Here is a 22,426-nt window from a genome sequence, read left to right as displayed (position 1 = left end):
CCTTACAAGATGCAAACTCCTTCACCATTCGGACTTCCAGAAGGCTTTCGACAAGGTCCCACATAAAAAATTAGTATACAAACTTAAAGCACAAGGCATTGGGGGTTCAGTATTGATGTGGATAGAGAACTGGCTGGCAAACAGGAAGCAAAGAGTAGGAGTAAACGGGTCCTTTTCACAATGGAAGGCAGTGACTAGTGGGGTACCCCAAGGCTCAGTACTGGGACCCCAGCTATTTACAATATATATTAATGATCTGGATGAGGGAATTGAAGGCAATATCTCCAAGTTTGCGGATGACACTAAGCTGGGGGGCAGTGTTAGCTGTGAGGAGGATGCTAGGAGACTGCAGGGTGACTTGGATAGGCTGGGTGAGTAGGCAAATGTTTGGCAGATGCAGTATAATGTGGATAAATGTGAGGTTATCCATTTTGGTGGCCAAAACAGGAAAGCAGACTATTATCTGAATGGTGGCCGATTGGGAAAGGGGGAGATGCAGCGAGACCTGGGTGTCATGGTACACCAGTCATTGAAGGTAGGCATGCAGGTGCAGCAGGCAGTAAAGAAAGCGAATGGTATGTTAGCTTTCATTGCAAAAGGATTTGAGTATAGGAGCAGAGAAGTTCTACTGCAGTTGTACAGGGTCTTGGTGAGACCACACCTGGAGTATTGCGTACAGTTTTGGTCTCCAAATCTGAGGAAGGACATTATTGCCATAGAGGGAGTGCAGAGACGGTTCACCAGACTGATTCCTGGGATGTCAGGACTGTCTTATGAAGAAAGACTGGATAGACTTGGTTTATACTCTCTAGAATTTAGAAGATTGAGAGGGGATCTTATAGAAACTTACAAAATTCTTAAGGGGTTGGACAGGCTAGATGCAGGAAGATTGTTCCCGATGTTAGGGAAGTCCAGGACAAGGGGTCACAGCTTAAGGATAAAGGGGAAATCCTTTAAAACCGAGATGAGAAGAACTTTTTTCACGCAGAGAGTGGTGAATCTCTGGAACTCTCTGCCACAGAGGGTAGTTGAGGCCACTTCATTGGCTATATTTAAGAGGGAGTTAGATGTGGCCCTTGTGGCTAAGGGGATCAGGGGGGTATGGAGAGAAGGCAGGTACGGGATACTGAGTTGGATGATCAGCCATGATCATATTGAATGGCGGTGCAGGCTCGAAGGGCCGAATGGCCTACTCCTGCACCTAATTTCTATGTTTCTATGTTTCTATTTATGCAAGATTGTAAGATGCAAACTCCTTCACCACAAAAGAGACATCCCAAAAGAGTTGGTCATATGACCAGGAATATAGCAGTCGCTTCTCTGAATACAATATTTCATGATATGGGTTTGAGAATTCTAAATCCCATGTCTCACTAATATAGCAAAAACATGAAAAATAACCCTTTCTCCATCAACAGGTCATTGTAACTTGGAACTTAAGTAACTCAGGACTTAAGTTGCAACTTAGAAATACAATTAGATGTCAGCTGCTTCACTTTCATAGGTTGAATTATAACCTTGGATAAACAGCTCAAAACTCACAGGCCATAATCTAGAGAGCGTCCAATAATTTGCTTTTGCGATCGTTGCTTTGTATTAATTAAGCCAATAGCATTTAAATAGCAAGAATATTATCCATGGATGGACTATTTAGACTAATACTGGGAAATTTACAGTCTTAATTACATTTACCAATAAATGTGAACTATGCATTAACTATATTTAGTTTAAATGATAAGCATCATAAAATTATCCAGAGGGGAGCATTGAAAATATACGCCTCTAAGAATTACAAGCTCCTAATTACCATGGGAGTACTTTAGATTTTTCTTAATAGATACAATTTGTGAATCCTCTGGACTTCAATAATTTAATTTCGTATCAATAGGATATTTTTTGCATTTTGACAGTCGACAATGAAATTAATCAAACAGGCTTTATGTTCCTCTAAGTATCTCACCTTTGACCTCAGATAGGCTGAGCCTCGTTCACAGCGGATTCCTCCTGTGCAGTACATCAGGACTTGTTTTCCCTTGAAGCATTCCAAATTTGTATCAATGTAATCTGGAAAGTAGCTGAATTTCCGGATATTGGGAGCAAGGCAGTTTTGAAAATTTCCCTGGACACAAAACTATAGTTCAGCAATCTTAAAATGAGTACAAGAATTACAATACAAGTACATTCTCTCATTTTTCAATAGAAAGCATTTAACATTCAAATGGTCCAATTTTTAAAAATTCAATACTGTATTTGGTACATCAATCAATACCCTGGATACTATATGTTCACAGTACAGTGACAGCAATGTTGATTAATTATCCTAATCTTGGATGCATATGCACATTCGGCACACACTTCATATTTGTGGCCTGTTTCATGAAGCTGAATGCGGTGTTCCTACCAAAACCAGGTTCATCCAAACCAGATCATCAGTAAACTTTGGCCAGTTGAAAGCACTTTCACATCCGAGATTGCATTCAAGCCGTCTCCTATGGCTAAATATTGGTTGACAATCCAGAGTGTTGCAGAGGAAGTGACACATTGTCAGTACTGTATTCTATCCAATGACACATTAAATTACAGTCTCGTCTACCTGTTCAATATGCATTTAAATAGACTAGTCTCACTTGAAGAAAACCAATGAGTTCACCTGCATTTAGATGAATATTCCTTAGTTAAAATGACCATCAACCTACATGGCTTTACACACAGGTAATCCCCATATAATAATAATAATATATTTTATTGTCATTGCACGTCGGTACAACGAGATTGAGTATGCAGCTTCCAACCGATGTAAAAGAAAAGTAAAATAAATAAATAAGCGGTGTGACGTGGCCATCCGAGGGAGACAGTCCAGGGGGGGTGGGGGGCACTCAGCACGGCCGGTTCAGAGCCGCTATAGCTCTGGGAATAAAGCTGTTTCTGAGTCTGGAGGTTCGGGCGTAGAAGGCCTTGTAACGTCTGCCGGAGGGAAGTAGTTCGAACAGTCCGTTACAAGGGTGTGAGGAGTCTTTATGGATGCTGACGGATCATATTATGTGATGATGGCATGAGGAGGTGGGGGTGGGGAGAGAGAAATTGGTGGATGAATGGTCCTGGTAAATGGTCCGAATCATAATTTCCTTTTATGCAAAACCACATCAACTGTGCTTGAATCAAGAAGAACAAGTTTTATTTACTCCCCCAAATTCTGTGAGAGTGTATATTATTCCACATTTTTTATTTTTGGAACTCGATTTGTAATTTTTAAGAGCTCGAATTTCTATAACCTGAATGGCCTTCACACTGGATTCACCTGTAGTTTAGAGTTGCTTATAGTTTTAACAGTTGTGAAAAGTGACAAGTGTTATCCTGAGCATGTGAAAGAAATGAAAGTCTTCCTCTTTTCAGTGACAGAAATCCAATTAAAAAAAAATGTTGTGTCCTTGGTAGCCGTGTGGAATGAGCTTCCAGTGGAAGTGGTGGAGGCAGGTTCGTTGGTATCATTTAAAAATAAATTGGATAGGCATATGGATTAGAAGGGAATGGAGGGTTATGGTATGAGTGCAGGCAGGTGGGACTAAGGGAAACAAATTATTCGGCAAGGACTTGTAGGGCTGAGGGCCTGTTTCCGTGCTGTAATTGTTATATGGTTACATGGTCCTGAATCACTTGGGTGTCCCAGTATTTATAAACAGGAATGATCTCCAATTGCAACCGTATTCAGTCCCCATTTATTTAAATATGCCACAGTAAGTCAGAGTTCGAACTTAAAACCAAAACATTTTTTTTTTACAATCTGATAATTATGTTAACAAACCTTTCTGCCTGGTCTTTCATAATAAATTCCATATTTTGAAGATTCTAAATTTGATCTTACTTTTCCTTTCTATTTCTCGTTCTTAATCTAATCCTTCCCCCTTTTCCTGTACTGGCTTTGACTTTAATTCCCTCTTTTACCAGTCATTCCTATTTTATTCTCCTGATCGCTTTCCCTCCCAGGCCACTGATCATCTTGTAGCCTATAATACTCTTCATACCGCTCCACACATCCCTCATGTTGTTCTGCTGAACTTTCAGCTCCAGCTTCCTCCTGTGGTCGTCCTTGCCCTGTCTTATAGTTTCACCTTCAGATCTTTCTACACCTGTTTCACTTCCTTCCTGTCATCATTCCTGAAGGCCCTCTTCTTCTGGTTGAGAAGGGCCTTTATGTCATTGGTGACCCAGAGCTTGTTGTTGGGGCAACAGTGTAGAGTCCCCTCAGGGACAACATCATCCACACATAACTTTATGTAGCTCAGTCTATGAGTCCATCAATGTCCTCTCCATGGGGACTAGAGTGCGTCCCAATCTGTGAACTCAAAACAGCCCTGTAGAGCGTCACAGGTCTCCTGTAAAGGCTTTACAAGCTTTACTCATCATATTAGTTTGCAAAATATTACCCTGACTAAAAGTATAGGTGAAAGGTCAAACAATTGAACCGGCAAGTATTAGTTCGATAACTTTTAACACAACTCCTAATTAGTTTAACCCTCTGTAGTTTAATAACTACTTGAATCCTATGGTGAAACAGGTATTCTAAAACTGCACAATGGGGCAGGTAGTAGAGTTGCTGCCACACACCAGAAAATTGACATCAGACACTGTCGGTGTGGAATTTGCACATTTTGTGAGGGTGCAGGTTTCCGCCAAAATCCCAAATATGTGCAGGTTGGAAGGTTAATTGGCTTCTGTAAATTGCCCCTGGCTTGTAGATGAGTGGTAGAATCTGGGAAGCGTTGATGAGAATGTAAGGAGAATTTAAAAAAATGGGATTAGTGTATGATCAGTGTAGAATGGATTACTGATTGTCAGCACAGATTAAGTGGGCTGAGTGGCATGTTTGTGTTGTATGTCTCGATTAGTCTCGATTAGTTTTTAAATCATCATGCTCCAGTGATGTGCCAGATCATATGTTAAGTTTCCTCATTGAACAGTTGAGTCCTTTGGAGTACAATTGCACTGCTTCCATCATCTGCATATTGCTTAAATATATATTCCTCATCCAACTCTGCACACCAGTTGATTGCTGGCCCCTCACTGTGATACTGTTACTGATAATGTGTGGCTTTCATTTCCTTTTCCCCACGGAAACACATTTTCAAGTAGGGGATCACATTAAGTGTATTCCAAACTAACCATCCTCATCAAATTCATCTACAATATCTGCATCAACGTTCGCGGTCAACAAAGACAGAACAGAACATGAATGTGGGCCCTCTCGTAAATTTTAGATCAATTACATAACGATTGCACCAAATGAACCAATGCTAAAACTTAAATGACATTTCATTGTTCAAATCGCTTTTCCAAACCAGGCTAAAAAAATGTTTAAGTCATCCTGAACAAACTATGGTTGAAGTAGACATGTGCTTGAGCCATGCTGGGAACAAAACAACTGTTCCTTAGCTATAAGTACTAAAAGAAATATGGAATACCAGCATCAACATTCTGTGGAAATTGTTCACTGCTTGCAGCACCATGTCCTATGGTGTGGTTTGCAAATATTTGAAGATATCTGATTTAGCCACTCATTGGGTTACCCAATATAAGAAAAAATATCAGGTTTCAAACTCAATAACTGATTGGAAAAGCAAAATAATCGGATAAATACTCACTATTTTACTCTCATAGAAGTTCCGGCAATCTAGCAAAATGGTGTCCTGTTGAACTTGGGCACTATTGGACAATGCTTCCACTTTTTTGTGAAATTCCTCTGGAGTTAAATGAATTCCTACAAAAGCATATGTAAAATGACCAAAAACAAATTAAATAGTACAGTAGTTATGTCACACTAACATTACCACAAATTAATTCAGTCAAATGTACTCAGGGTTAGTAAATTACTAAACAAGCTTCAGCGAAATAAAACTCGGATTTAATCAAGACACTGTCCAATACAAAATAAAGTGGAATCCAAAATGCTATTTAAAAGAAATTGTCAATAATAGATTACAACTAGTAAATAAAAAGTAAAGAACATGATTTTAGTTACTCTAATTAACTCATACTCAGCACTAGATGCTCTTTCGCTTACCTGCATCTTTATAAGAGATATCTTCAGGATCCACTCCCATGGGAACAACCTCTTTAAAAACTCCAACTCGCAGATCTTGAAAACAGTGGGTTCCTCCAGCACTCCGCTTAACCACAAATATTTAACGTATGAATTGTTGTGTAGCTCAGAGATGTGAATAGTTACGCATATCAATGCACTTCACGTTGATCACAATCAATTAAAATGTCACATAGCATAAAATGTTAGTACGAAGAACATATTTCAAAAATGTTATCTTAACCATGGATTGCAACATAATCTGTGTCATACATGTGGTAACAAATCCAAAATGATTAAAGGGGCAGTGACTTTTAAGTGTCATGGTCCCAACACGTGTTATGTACTCACAAGGAAGTAAATTCAATAATAATTTTAAAAAGAATTGAGCAAACACATGGAAACATCTCTCTTATGGAAAAGTGATCTGAAAAATGAAATGGACACTGGAGTCTTTCGTGGATGCTTTCATTTCCTTTCAGATTAGCAACCAGGTGAGTTGCCGGCCCTGACCTGCTGGCACGAGCTGGGGGTGGTGCAGGCAACCAGCGGGGGGACACGGCGCGAGCCGGGGATGGCACAGGCAGACGATGCTGTAAGTGGTGGGACATGCCGAGGATTGCGCGGGCAATCGGCGCTGCAAGCGACGCAAGCTGGCGGTGGCGTGGGCAGCCATTGGTAGATCAGTCCACTATATTCAAAATCTGTTATAGAGAGAGTCATTAAATCGAGGGTTTATCGTATTCATTCTGAATTGGGCGTGACAAAGATACTTCATTTCCATAAAGATTTTTGGGTGATCACCAATACAAATCACATGGGACAGGTTGTAAATACAAGATGCATCAAAATCTTTGCTATGATCATTTTCATGTGTGACCCCTCTCTCAACCACTATCCTAAAGGTTGTAGAACAGGAAGCCTATATATATTCCCTTAAAATTCAACAAAGACCATGAAAGATATAGATATTGGGAAATACCCATTATGCTTTTGTCACCGATTGATGATATCAAGAACTTTTGTGTTATTAGACTCTGGAACACTTAAATAAATGTAGTTTAATGCAACCATCTTCCCGCACTGCCATGTTCCTGTCTGTCCTGTCTACAGAACTTGTTGTCATTGCTTTCTGCACTGACTTCCAGTTTCCCACCTGCCTCACTACTATATTGGATCCCAATCTCCCTGACCAGCTAGTTTAAACCCACCAGTACATTAGCAAACCCGACCTCCAGTTCAAGTGAAACTCACCCCTCTTGTACAGCTCTATCTAGGTCCCAGAAGGGATTCCAATCTCTGGCCCCCCAAACCTAATCCTCAACCACACATTCATCCCATCTTCCTATTTCAACCCTCACTAGCACTTAGCACCTGGAGTAATCCAGAGATCATTATCCTTGAGGTCCTGCTTTTTAAAATGTTTGCCTAATTCGCTACATTCACTCTGCCAGACCTCATCCTTTTTCCAATGTCATTTGTGACAATGTGCACAACAGTTTCTGGCTGCTCAGCCTCCCCTTCAGAATGTTCTAAAGAATCTTCCCTATGCGGGAGGCCACATAAAATGCTTGAAAGAACATGGATGCTTATTGCCGTGGAATCTCCTTGTAGAGATTGCAGAACCTTGTTTTCTATGTCTAAACATTTCTCTTCTAACAATTTTACTATTGTCCTAATTAATTAAAATCTTGTTAAAATACCTACAATCTTGCCTTGTTAGTAAAGCCCCTTTATGACTTGTATCCGGCATAAAATATTTCCAGACTTGTCGTGAATCCAGTTTGCCTTAGAATAAGGTATCTGTATGCTTCAGTTTGACAGAAAACTGGGCATGCGGCTGGGGCAAATTTCAAGGTTTCAAGGTAATTTTAATGTCTATATTGTCTATAACAGAAGCATCTGTAATTTATTGATAAGTTTAAAAAAAAAAGAGAGTTGAAAGAAATGTGCATAAAGTTCCGTAGCATAATACCTTAGTTCCTTAGCATGTTATCCATTTCAATTACCATATTTCCCGGCAATGGAGACGCAACCTTTTACCCAAAAATAAGGCACGAAAATTTACCTGCGTCTTGGCCGAAGGTTAGGTTATTAGCCAAGATCGACTTGGCTATCCCTCAGTACAGCAACATCAAGAACTATGTTGCTGTATTGAGGGATAGCCAAGACCCCAATACAGGAAAGGGGGGGGGGGGGGGGGGGGGGGGGGGGGGGATGGAGGAGAGAGGAGAAAGAGTTCCTTTCACATTACTGTGGGGAGTCTGGCCCGGGTCAGCATGGGTAGGAGCATTGAGACGGAGGGGGTCGGGGATCATGCCAGCAACTCACTCACTCACTGCTGCCGCGGCGCTCCGGGCATGGAGCCATCACATTGTGGCCGGGCAGGGAAGTAGCTCGGGTGGCTGCGGGCTGCCGCCACCACAGTGCTTTCTGCTGGCCTGTTCACCTCTGGCAGTGCTCTCCGTCTGAACACCTCTCTCCTGCCGCTTGTCGGCCTCGCTCATGTCAGCCGCTTCCCGCAAATCCTTAAATTCCGACCGTCGCCGGGAACAGGACCATAACCATATAACAATTACAGCACGGAAACAGGCCATCTCGACCCTTCTAGTCCGTGCCGAACACGTATTCTCCCCTAGTCCCATATACCTGCACTCAGACCATAACCCTCCATTCCTTTCCCATCCATATAACTATCCAATTTATTTTTAAATTATAAAAACGAACCTGCCTCCACCACCTTCACTGGAAGCTCATTCCACACAGCCACCACTCTCCGAGTAAAGAAGTTCCCTCTTATGTTTCCCCTAAACTTCTGTCCCTTAATTCTCAAGTCATGTCCCCTTGTTTGAATCTTCCCTACTCTCAGTGGGAAAAGCTTATCCACGTCAACTCTGTCTATCCCTCTCATCATTTTAAAGACAGAGATCAAGTCCCCCCTTAACCTTCTGCGCTCCAAAGAATAAAGCCCTAACTTGTTCAACCTTTCTCTGTAACTTAGTTGCTGAAACACAGGCAACATTCTAGTAAATCTCCTCTGTACTCTCTCTATTTTGTTGACATCCTTCCCATAATTAGGCGACCAAAATTGTACACCATACTCCAGAATTGGCCTCACCAATGCCTTGTACAATTTTAACATTACATCCCAACTTCTATACTCAATGCTCTGATTTATAAAGGCCAGCACACCAAAATGGCCTCACTTGCTGCGCTGGGTGACACTGGATAGCATTCACTGCCCAGTCCGTGTCTTTCAATTTAGACTGGACAGTGTGGGGACCAGCTCAAGAGCAAAGATCATAGAGCGGAGCAGGTCAGCGGGCGATGGATAACTGGACAGCGGGCGGTAGAGCTTACTCCTGTGTCAACGCGAGTAACCTCAAATAGTCCCTTGATCACGGCGCTGAGATGGTGGCAGAAGGCGCTCAGGTGGCGGCCGCTCGCAGCCACCCAAGCTACTTCCCTCCCCGGCCACAATGCGGTGGCTCTTCGCCCAGAACCCCGCGGCAACGGTGAGCGAGTTGCTGGCATGATCCCCGACCCCCTCCTTCTCAACGGTCCTGCCCGTGCTGACCTGGGCCAGACTCCCCACACGCTGTGAAAGGAACTCTACCCCCAATTGGTCCCTTGAACTAGTATTGTCATTCAATAAGATCACAACTGATTCAACTTGTGTGCTCCCGTTTTTCCCATCATCTTTCCACCTGCCGTCACCCTCTGCCCCCCACTCATTCAGTCATTCAGAATGGAGGAGATCTAGAAGCCTTGGGCAAATTGAATGGTTACTCTCCTTATTTTTTATTTTTTTATTTATTCGTTTTGAGCGTAAAAAATTGTATGTCCCGCCAGCCTCCCCCCCCCTCCCCCAAAAATCAGCAACTCAAAATGGGGGTGGAGGTTCGTGTTCATTGCCAGGAAATACGGTAATGACGATCTAAAAGCACTCACTGAATCTTTGAGTATATTAAGGTTCTTGATTACTTGAGTTTTCTTTGCCATTCCATTAGTTCATATCTGATATGCACTTTAATTCCAATTGTCCATTTAAAAAAAACTATAGAGCTTATTTCTCACCCTTAACCATTTTGGGGTAAAAGCAATGAGCAGTTTCTGTTTTCAGTCATAAAATTCAGTGAGAGCTGCATAAGAAAATGTGGAGACGTCAAACATTTTTTTTGCTATCTTTGAACATGGTGTGGTGCCAAAGAACTGCTACAGCACTGAAGAATGGCGATAATGTCTCCCTTTTCAAAAAAGGCAGTAAGGAACTGCTTTGATTAAAGTGACTGGGCTATGTGAAAGGTTTGTGAAACATTGATCCCAAACGGGATCAGCAGTTACACAAAGTAAAATGGATTACTTAAAGCAAGCCAGCATAGATTTGTTCAATGTAAATTATGTTTAAGCAACATGAAATAAATTTTCGATGAGGTATGGAATGGAACTGATGAGAGTAACGCTGTCAAGCCTAAGCATAAAGGCCTTTGATAAGGTGCGATCACCAAAGTTGAAAAACATGGAATAAAACGGACAATAATTGCAAGGTTGCACAACAGAGAAGGGGCAGAACAAATCAACATATCTACCTAATGAAACAGCTTCCTAGTGATCTGTCCTGACTCCTCGTCTTTTAATATATTAATATAAAATCAGAGCGGGGCCTAACCTCACTGCCCCGCGCGGCTTGGAGCGCGGGAAAAAAAACTATATCTAACACCAGACCCGGTGTGCAAGACATATTTTCTTAACTTTGAAGCCATACGGGGGCTTTGACTTTGAAGAGACGGGGGGGCATTGTTTGGAGAGAAGGGTCTTGGCCCCAAAACGTCACCTATCCATGTAAAATCTCCAGAGATGCTGGCCTGATTTGCTGATGTTGGCTGCAGAAACGGCATTTTTGACCAGGGGTCCTGGTAATTATTTAGTGTTTAGAGGCAGAACAAAGATATTTATGAAACAGCTTCCTAATGATCTGTCCAGACTCCTCGTCTTTAATATAAGATACAATGAAAGAGACTGGCATTGTTTGAAGAAGGGTCTCGGCCCAAAACGTCACCTATCCATGTTCTCCAGAGATGCTGCCTGACCTGCTGAGTTACTGCAGCACTTTTTGACCATTTCTGGTATTATTTAGTTTAGAAATAGAGATTTTATATTAATATATTAAACGATGAGTCTGGACAAATCATGGGAAGCTGTTCCTTTAGGTACAGATAGTGAAGACCAGCACAGCTATATACTAAACTCTCAACTTGTGCTTCTTTGATGTCATAACGAGAGTTTAATTATACTACTAAAAATATTTGAAAATAAGATGTCACAAGCTGTTGCACGAGATTACATAAGGATATGTGAAAAACATTTTTTAAACAATATTTCCATAACTATGGTTAAAATGAAATGTTTGTTAAATTTACAATGGATTATTTTTTAACGTAGGGGAGACCCAGTTTCTCATTTACCTTAAAGTCCTCCATGGACATATTTTGAAAGAGTGGATGGGAAAGCATAGTTTGAATATACAGCTCAGTTGCCATTTTGCATCCACCAACTGTTCCATTAATTCCCTCTTTGGAGAGACGCACCTAAAAGAAAAGTTGATGGTTTAATGACTCATTTTATACTCAGTATAAACTAGTGGTTAACCTTCTGTAAGAGTGACAAGTGAACTTTGACCAAATTTAGGACAGAACCAGCAGTGTATTAATACTCATAGAAATCTGCTAAACAAATATGTGTTTCAGTACAATTAGCTACCAAGTCATGTCTATGGATAAAATAATTAATCCTTTAATTGATTGTCAGTGTCAGTCTGTTCCATTCTCAGAGTTCTTGGGTTGACATTTCAATGCAGTAATGTTGAACTTTTCAACTTTCAGAGACAAACTGAAAGATCGTTTGCTCAAATGGACCTCAAATTTTCTAATACTATTCCAGAGTTACTTTTACATTAAATAAAATATATTGCCTATAAACCAACTGTTTGGAATACCTTTAAAGATTTATCAGTTTATAGCAGCATTAGTTACAAAATTGAAAACTCAGTTCAATTTTTTATTTCTCGTATTTATTAATTTAGAGAATAATTTTCCATTTCTCTTTCTACATAAAGCCTGAAATTAGCATACACCTTCCTGTTGTTGTAGCACAAAAGAAAATGTATAAAGAACTTGTTCGGTAAACTATCTTTATTGACTTGAGACAAATAGTTAGTCAGTTGAACATTGGTTAAAAAGTGTAGGCGGCTGACGGCATAAGAAATGAAAGTACGAAAGGACATTTGTTTCCTTGGACCTATTCCATCATTCAACAAGATCATGGCCAATCTTTTACCACAGTAACATAACACATTCTCCACTTACTATGCTAAATTCTTTTAGCTTTCTCAAAAGAAGCTTGAAAGATAGCACCTTATCGTTTGATTGGATACAATATTGCAATATTAATCATGTTGTGATGGTTCTTCCTGCCAATGCAGTCATACAATTTGTTAGCAATTCTGATTAACTATTTGTATGCACAGTCTCTCTGTTACAAGTCTAATTCAGACATTTTACCTTCCAAGCTTGTATCTTTATTTCCACCCAAGGTCAGGATCAAACCCAGGTCCCTGGCCTTTTGAGGCAGCTGCTTTACCAGCTGTGTAACTTGAACAGGCAATCTTTCAGTTTGTTTCTGAAAGTTTGCAACTCCAACTTCAATGTCAGATTTGTCTGAATTGGGGTTAGGGTTAACAATCCTAAAAGCCCAGATACTGTGAAACATTATTTAATCAAAGAATCATGGAGAATTTGACTCGGGAAGTCCAGCAATTGGCTCGTTATATCAATGCTGGTCAGAAAAGAGCAACCCAATCTAATCCCACCTTTCTGCAAAAAGTCAAAACCTTGCAGATTATAACCCTTCAAGTACACATGGAAATTATGTTCAATACAATAACTTTTCTGCCTCCACCACATTGACAGGTAATGGTTTACAAGCACCTGCACCTTATTGACCCTTTAATCCTTTAAGCAATTATTGTAATCTGAACACACTGATTTTTTAATTTATTTGCTCAGGAAAATAGATCTTTGCTTCTCACTCTTCCAACCTTTTGTACACTTCAACCTTGCGTTAGCTTGCTTTGCTCAAATGTAAACAACCCTAGTTTATCTAATCTTTCCTCAAAACCATAATATTCCAGACCCTGCAATACTTACATAAATCTACCTTGCAACCACTGATGCATTCCCATCTTTCCTGTATTATGGTATCTGTACTTAGTTTTCCTGGAACACCTGGATAAGAGAGACACCACATCAGACTTCTATTCATGTAACTACAGCTCTGCTTTCAGTACCATTATCCCATCCAACCTCATCTATAAACTCATGGAACTTGGGATTCAGCACTCACCTCTACGACTGGATCCTCGACTTTCAAACCAACAGACACCAATCGGCGAAAATAAGTGACAAATATCCTCTACTATAATCCTCAACACAGGTGCCCTGCAAGGATGTGTCTCAGCCCCCTTCTTTACTCCTTATACACACACCCATGATTGTGCGGCCAAGTACAATTCCAAATCAATTTACAAATTTGCAGATGGCACCATCGTATTCAGCTGGATATCAAATAATGACGATACATAATACCGAAAGGAGATCGAGAACCTCGTAACCTGGCGCCAAGACAAAAACTTTTCCCAAAGTCAGCAAGACAAAGAAGATTGTGATCGACTTCAGGAAGCGAAGCGGTGCACATACCACGATATACATTGATGGCGCTGAAGTAGAGATGGTTGGAAGCTTTAGGTTGCTAGGAGTAAATATCACTAGCAATTTGTTCTAGACCAGACATATCAAAGCAATGGCCAAGAAAGTAGCACAATGTCACTCACCACTGCCTTAGAAGACTTAGGAAGTTTGGCCCCAACAACTCTCACCAATTTCTACAGATGCATCATAAAGTATTTTATCAGGAAGCATCACAGCATGGTTTGGGAACAGCTTCATCCAAGGCTGTAATAAATTGTAGGGAATTGTGGACGTAGCCCAGACCATCATGTAAACCAATCTCCCTTCCACAGACTGCGTCTACACTTCACTCTGCCTCGGCAAGGCCGCCAGCATAATCGAGGACACGTTTCACCCCGATCACACCCTCTTCCCCTCTCTCCCACCAGGAAAGAGGCACAGAAGTGTGTAAATGCATACCTCCAGATTCAGGGAAAGTTTCTTCCCAGCCATTCTCAGGCAACTGAACCATCCTATCACCAACTAGAGAGCGGTCCTCACCTACCATCTACCTCATTCGGACCCTCAGACTATCATTAATTGGACTTTATCTTGCACAAAGCATTGTTCTTTTCATCCTCTATCTGTACACTGCGGGTGGCTTGATTGTAATCGTGTATAGTCTTTCCACTGACTGCATAGCACACAACAAAAAAGATTTTTACTGTACCTCAGTACACATGACAATAATAAACTAAAAGTATCTCATGCTGTGGCATGTAATTTAGAGTATCATTTTTAACTGGATACTAGATCAAGTGGATCCCGTTCTCCCAATGCAATATTCCACCACTCACCTGTTCCCCAAACGCAACCCGTTCCCCCAACGCAATAGTCCACCACTCACCCATAGCCCCTTCCCTACCCTCTCCCTCTATCTCCCTGCTCCCCCACTCCTTACCTCCCCCGTATCCCACTCCCCCATTAAACACAATGTTTAAATAACATTAAACAACAAACCTCGCCCTCTCCTCCTCCCCTCCCTCCCTCTCCTTACAATATAACAAATCTCTCATTGCACTGGGAGTCCTGTGCGTTGTTAACATTGTAACGGGCTTCCCATTGTGACATCATACGCTGCTAACTGCCAGTGCAGAAAATCAATTTTTGTCAAAGTCCTTTTTTCTAAAGTTTAAAATGTGAATAACTTTAAAATGTACCAACAATCTGAATGAATCTTGCAACAGTACACCACAGGACAATGGTGAGTAAGGTGGTCCAAAAAATTGTAGCGCTATCGTGTGCCATTTTGACGTAATTTCAGGACAACATACTCCCAGACAGCGAAAGAAACAAACAAGATGAGAGTTTTAGTAATATTATAATATAGATAGTGCATAGTCCAGCATAACCTCCCTGCACATATATTCAGTGCCTCATCAATGAAGTAATCCATGTGCTGTTTCAACCACTGTACTGAACAACCCTGTCACCTTTTAAGATTTGTATGCATATAATTCAAGATCCCCCTGTTCCTGACATCACTCAATATATTCCCATTTATTGTGTATTCCCATTTATTGCGTATTTCCTTGTGGCGTCACAGCTTCCCAAATGCACCCTCTCACATTTAGTCATAGAGAGATACAGAAGGAAGTCAAGTTAAGTCAAGTTTATTCGTCACATACACATACGAAATGTGCAGTGAAATGAAAAGTGGCAATGCTCGCGGACACTGTGCGAAAAAAACAACAAACCAAACTACAAACAGAATGGAACAGAATCACATATTCTTTTACATATTAAATATTGTGGGCTGAAGGAAAAAGGGAAAAAAAACAGCAATTTAAAAAAAAACTGTAGAGTGGTACAGTAAAGTTAGACCCTGGTGAGATAGGAGTTTACAGTCCTAATGGCTTCTGGGAAGAAACTCCTTCTATACACTATAACTAAACACTATAGCCAATTTAGTTTGTCCCAAAACCCTTTCAATCACCCATTTTTACTGTAATCCTACACATTTTCCTCTCCACACATTCCCAATAACTTTTCCACCATACTCTGCTGCTCACCACATGCTGGGGGTAATTTACAGCTGTTAACAGGGTTCCACGACATTTAGTACTTTGTCCCTAACACGGGGAGCTATAAAGAAAGTAACATTTATAGATGACTGAAATGTTTGACACAAGATTCACCTACCAACCTGCATATCTTTGGGATGTGGGAGGAGACCAGAGCATGCAGAGGAAATCCCATTTGCCATTTTTCGGTCTAAACCACCGGGCAACCTACATCTTCCTGCAGTCTAAAGTTTTACTTGTTGATAAACCACATGTCAAACTTTTCTATCATCTACAAACTTCTTAATCATCACAACTTTCACAAACAAGGTACAAAGTACTACATGCAATGAAACCCAGTGCCCAAGTCACCTCCAGGCATTAAAATACCTACTAAACATTACCCGTTGCTTCCAATTTTGCAGTCAATTTTCGATCCAATTTACCATTCTATCCTCGATCCCAGACTTAGTTTTTTTTTTAAACCAGCCTTCCTTCTGATTTTCCATACAAGATCATAATTCACATGGTAACATCAGACAGGTTGGGTATAGAAGATAGTCCTCTCTTACCTTGCCAGTTAAATGCAGCTGATGACACAGGGCTTTTTGCCACGTGCAGATCACCTGGGGCTCCTCTATGTCACAATAGGAATAATACAACAGCACTTCACCTGTTGTACTAGGAATAAGCACAATAAGACTTTCTAAATCCAGCCACCAAAATGGTATTATGAGAAAAAGAAAACAGAAATTCAAGAGAATATTCAGGTCAGGCAATAGCTATGGAGAGCTACAAGTTAAACATTTGAAGGTGATGACCTTTCATCACAACTAGAAAATATTGGAGATACAAAATAGAAATTGGTATCATGGGGAAGTGAGGAAAGAACAGAAATTGACCATGGTAGAAAGGATTAAATGATTACAAAAAAGAGTCAAGTAAAGAAACAGGAAGATTCAGAGGACTGCAAGTGAAAATATAGGTTGAACTCCTTGTTAAATCCACAAAGATATAAAGAAAACACATTGCTATCCTTTAAATTATTCTTGCACATTTCTGGAATCGCATAAGAAGCCGAGAATTAAGTGCGAACGAGACAGAAAAATTAAAGAGACATGGATCATATTAAGGGACTGAAAGTAGTTACCACATTAATACTCTATTAATAAGACTACATCAGTGTCAGAAGCAATTGCAGCATGAGCAAAGAATACACTATCAAATTGGAAATGCATGTACAAGTACAAGAAAATTGCTGCTTTACAGTATAAAAAAGGATTTGAGGTCTTGAATGTTGGAAAGGACAGAAGTAAAAATGCATGTGTGCATCTCCTGTGACTGTAGAGAAAGGTGCAATGGAAAGTGCAAAAGGGTACTGGAGACGGCAAAGAACTGCATGAGGGTGTCACAGAGGGAACACTCCGTTCTGGCGAAGAGTTAAGGAGCTGAAACATTAATGGTTTCTCTTTCCACAGATGATGCCTCACTCATTGACTTTCCAGTGTTTTCTGTGTTCATTTTACTTCTTTCCTAGCTGAAAAAGGAAAGGATGGAAGTGTTTGGTGGCAACATCAGGCTAAAGCAAGTAACAAGGGAACAGAGTAACCCGTTCAATGTGAGTGCTTGAATGGCTAAAGGCAAAGACAAGAGGGTCGAACCATGGTTTGCAGAAGGTAAGGCTGGGGAAGTGAGGGAAATGAAACAGCCATTACTGAGCGCCCAGTCACACACGTGGCAGGCATGGAATAATCAGTTGTGGAATAATAGATGCAGTGGTACAGCAAGTGGCATGATAGCATTCAAAGGTGCTAGTAAAACCAATGGAATTGAGGAAGTCCTTCAAGAAAGCAGAGTAGGAGGAAATGTAATCAAGTTGTCTGTGAGAATCAATGGGGTTATAATGCACGCTGATCAATTTTTCATACTACATCAAGCAGTGCCAGCCTTAGGAGGTGCGGCGCCCAATTGGGAATAATTTTGGTGAGCCCCAGGTTCCCAACCAAGGTCTGTAGAATCATAGAAATACAAGTAAAGTCTATTATAGACTTTATATCTCTATGGTAGCATGGAAAGTAATCAAAATGTGCGCTTAAAAAGTGCCTGCGAGTTAATGGACCAAAAAGATCTAAGCTACATTTTAATATAAAATTGCATACCTGTAAGCCTACAAGTAACAAACAAAATGTGTAGATCATCTCTGAAAAGTACATAGTTACAATACCACTTGTTTTAGCGACTGAAATGAAAAAAAAAGTAATTTAATTAACTAGATCCTGGCAACCCAATAACTATTGGCGGAAAACCAGTCCAGGCATTAAATTTTGGGCTTCTACCCCATCCTAACTTAGTGTGTGTGTGTGTGTGTTAGTGTGTGTGTGTGTGTGTGTGTGTGTGTGTGTGTGTGTGTGTGTGAGTGTGTAGTGTGTGTGTGAGTGTGTGTGTGTGTGTGTGTGTGTAGGAGAGAAGGGAGGGAGGGGAGGGAAAAGAGGATGAAGGAGGAGAGGAGTGAGGTAAGAGAGAAAGAAGGAAGGAAGGAGAGAAGGGAGGGGAGAAGGGAAAAGAGTGAGGAAAAGGAGAGAGAAGAGGAGGGAGGGGGGGGAAGGGAAAAGAGGGGAGAGGAAGGGAGGGGAGGGAATAGAAGGGAGGAACAGAAGGGAGGGAGAGGGCCAGCAGCGGGAGCGGATGCCGGGGTCTGGGCGAACGCATGTGAGCTGAGGCCGAGTTTTGTAAACATTGCTCCAAACCCCGGTCCGGCCCTCCCTCTATTGTTCACCGCGTCTCCCCGGGGAGAGGGGTGGAGCCGGGCTGTGTGCGTGAAGCACGGTGACTGGAGGGGAGGGAGCACTGCCCTGGGACCGTGAGGGACCTCCCCCTCTCACCCTTCTCCATTCCCCCTCACATCCCCCTCCCCGAATCTACCCCTTTCTTCCCCCTCCACCCCTCTACTCCCTCTCCACCCATAGTAGATCTACCCGAGCCGAGAGTAGATTACTCCAAAGATCCTAGAGAGGAGCTTTGAATTACTCTAGCGCGGGGCCCCCCTTAGGTGCAGGGCCCAATTGGGAGCAATCAGTCCAATCGGCTTAAGGCCGGCCCTGACATTAAGTTCAACTGTATCAAAAGGTTATATTGCTGCTCTCACTCACATATTCAGCTGGCTGGTTCAGTTTCTTGACTTGTCCCATTGCAACCTCTTTCTCATTGTATTGTTCCTTTGGCTATTTAATCTTTCCTGCATTATAACCTGTGAACTTTTTTCAGCTCTAATAAAAGGTCATTCAACTTAAATGGGCAGCACAATGGCGCAGCATTAAAGTTGCTGCCCGATAGGGCCAGATACCTGGTTCAATCCTGATTACGTGTGTTGTCGGATGGAGTTTATATATTCTCCCGTGACCATGCAAGTTTTCTTTGGTTTCCTCCCACATCCCAAAGACATTCAAGTTTATAGGTTAAATGGCTTCTGTAAATTGTCCCTAGAGTGTAGGATAGAACTAGTGTACAGGTAATCACTGGTCGGCTTGGGTTCCGTGGGCTGAAGGACCTTTTTCTACATTGTATTTCCAAATTAAAATGAAAGACCAAAACCAGAGCGGCAGAGCAGTAGAATTGCTGCCTTACAGCGCCAGAGACCCTGGTTCGATCCTGACTGCGGGTGCTGTCTGTACGGAGTTCGTACATTCTCCCCCATGACCGCGTGTGTTTTCTCCGAGATCTTCAGTTTCCTCCCACACCCCAAAGACGTACAGTTTTGTAGATTAATTGGCTTGGTATAAATGTAAATTGTCCCTAGTGTGTGTAGGATAGTGTTAATGTGCGGGGATTGCTAATAAGTGTGGACTCGATGGGCCGAAGGGCCTGTTCCCCACTTTGCTGCAATTCTAACTGTCACGATAAAGTGAAGGTGGCCATTTTCTATTTTCAGCTCTGCATATTTACAAATTTACTTAATCTATCATGTGTGTACTTTTTAAATTCACTTAAACTGTTGTGGCTCAAATTCTTTAATGCTAATTTTAAAAGAATTTGGACAGCACCATTTAAATTCTAAATAAGAAAACATAGGTTTAGTTTCAATGTGTGGATTTCACATATAAGGAAAATAAACACATTTCCAGCAAGGATTCAATTAAAAAAAAATAGTTCGAAATTTTGAATAGTTTGAAATTTTGATTCAATCTTTTTAACTTATTAAGATAATTTTACAGCAGCTTTGTTTTCAAAGTATAAAAACACTGGCTTTCCTAAAAAAGGAAATCTGAAAATCAGAAGTTAGGGACGATGAAGTTTCCATGATTATTTCATTTCAGTAAATAAAATATAGCAAATATAATGTACTTACCATGCTAGATCAAAATTAATGTGGCTTGTATCAGGTATCCATGTAGACATGTCAAATTCTTCCTTTGTTTTAGTGTGTTGTGACAATAAAATTGTGTTTTCTGTGAAATCTTGCTTTCTTGTAAGCTTGGATTTATTTTGTCCTAACAACTTGAAAATTGCTTCAGTTTGTTGCAGGACCTCAGACATATGCTCTTTACCCACATGTTTGTGAATGCACATTTCTTTATCAAACTGCTGTCCGCAGCATTCCCAATGTATATTTTCCTCATCCAATTCTGGATTGCTGATTTTAGAGACTTGTCTTGATTTGATATAAAGTGCAAATGCCTAAAACAAAAAAGTTAACATAGGGATATTACTGAAAGGAAAAACATAGAATTATATACAATGCAATATCATATCTAAATGAGGAAATGAACAAAACATGCTTTCCAGTTGTTAGAAGATTATTTTATTCATTATTTTTTAAATAAAAATGAATAATCTTTCACTTGTCAGATAATTTATGCAATTATAAAAATATTAATTTATTTTATTGGGAATTAAATGAAGAAAAACAGTTACTATTTGGGACAATCCTCGAGTTGCTTACTCAATATCAAAAGTATCAGGTTTCAAGAAGTATTCTGCATCAGCAGAAGTATTCCAGTAATGGATTACTGCAATTGCTTTCATGTGAATAAATATGCATCATGAAAATTCACGCTGCAAAGACCAACACCAAAGCAAGATGCAAAATCTTCTAAATAGGAACAGATTATTGAGCAGGCACTATTTTCACTAGTTAATGCACAGTAGAAATATGAAAAGTTTGTAATTGCAATATGCAAAACATTTCAAAAAATATCAGATGAACGCATTATAACAACAGCCAATCTTATCAAACTTTTGGTGAATTTAGATCACATAGACAAATCAGAGTGGTTCTACAGATTAAAAATCTGACAAAGGAACACTAAAACATTATAGCTTTATGCACGAACATAATGTTTATTATGTATTGTATCTCTCAGGATATAATCAAATTAAATCTCATAGGAGATACAATATAAAACCCATCAAGATCCAAAACAAAGAGAGCAAATACTGCAAAAACTTTGGCAAGGCATGTGTGAAACATTAGTTTCAGGTGAACAATCTTCCATTGAGGCCGTTAACGGTTAAGAAATAATACAAATTACAAAATGTAGAGATAGGTAGGAGGAAAGGTTAGTTTAAATTGGCAGGATTATCAAGGGGTGGGAGGCCAGAGACATGAAGGGATGATAGCAATCATCTACAGGTGGTGGAAAACTAGACTTGATCTCTACATTTTGGAAATTAGTTTGTAAAATGGAAATCAAATTGTTTACTGTCATAATCATTAATCTCTTCTAGCCTTCGCAAAAGCTGAAGTAACTCAGCGGGACAGGCAGCATCTCTGGAGAGAATAGTCTCGACTTGAAATGTCACCCATTCATTCTCTCCAGAGTTGCTGCCTGTTCCGCTGAGTTACTCCATCTTTTTGTATCTATCTTCGGTTTAAACCAGCATCTGCAGTTCCTTCTTACACATATGTTATTTTGAAGTGTGCTACACCTACCTACCATGTTATGTTTCAAAGTAAATAAGTACATTTTACTACGACATAAATAACCCCAGGCAACAGTTCAGTAAGAAACTTTGTATCCATCTTTTGCACAAGTTATGTCTTGGAAACTTTCTGAAAGGTACAGAATGAAATGGCATTCTCCCTGGACAAATAGTGAAAGGCAGCAAATAGTCCAATACGTATTTCTATACATGTACTATCTATTTCACATTTATTAATTATCTCCACCTAAGATTGACCCAAGATTATATTTAACAATTCAGAACGGTATTTGAAAAACAAACCACTGCATATGTTGAGAATACTACGGAAGTTCTTTGATCAGATTTTACAGGCTTTATCATGCACTAAACATGATCCTTTATGTATATGTACACTGTGAATGGCTCGATTGTAATCGTGTATTGTCTTTCCTCCGACTGGTTAGCATGCAGCAAATGATTTGCACTGTACCTCAGACAATAATCTAGACCATTTAAAAATAACTCAGAACCTATGGATACAGAATTAAAGTTTAATTTCAACGACATTTAATGACCTTATTTGAGCCAGGTAAATACAACACAATGAAACAAAAAATGTTTCAAATTGCATTTATCAGTTTCACTTTCCTCGAGAATGGACA

The 22,426-nt window shown here is 40.4% G+C and overlaps 1 protein-coding gene across 2 annotated transcripts in view; it reads right to left on the bottom strand.

The window, feature by feature from the left end:
- Positions 1–22,426, bottom strand: part of LOC129695626 (thiosulfate sulfurtransferase/rhodanese-like domain-containing protein 2) — a 29,240-nt gene that overhangs the window by 4,472 nt on the left and 2,342 nt on the right. For both annotated transcript variants that reach the window (XM_055632747.1, XM_055632749.1), the window contains exons 2-7: positions 20,209–20,537; positions 16,436–16,544; positions 11,542–11,664; positions 6,059–6,164; positions 5,640–5,755; positions 1,961–2,119 (exon numbers count right to left, since the gene is read on the bottom strand). In XM_055632747.1, coding sequence (XP_055488722.1) covers positions 1,961–2,119; positions 5,640–5,755; positions 6,059–6,164; positions 11,542–11,664; positions 16,436–16,544; positions 20,209–20,537 — 942 coding nt within the window. The remainder of the gene's footprint in view (positions 1–1,960; positions 2,120–5,639; positions 5,756–6,058; positions 6,165–11,541; positions 11,665–16,435; positions 16,545–20,208; positions 20,538–22,426) is intronic.

The sequence above is a fragment of the Leucoraja erinacea genome, chromosome 3, assembly GCF_028641065.1.
Source record: "Leucoraja erinacea ecotype New England chromosome 3, Leri_hhj_1, whole genome shotgun sequence".
NCBI lineage: Eukaryota > Metazoa > Chordata > Chondrichthyes > Rajiformes > Rajidae > Leucoraja > Leucoraja erinaceus.
This window is presented reverse-complemented; position numbering and strand designations above follow the sequence as displayed.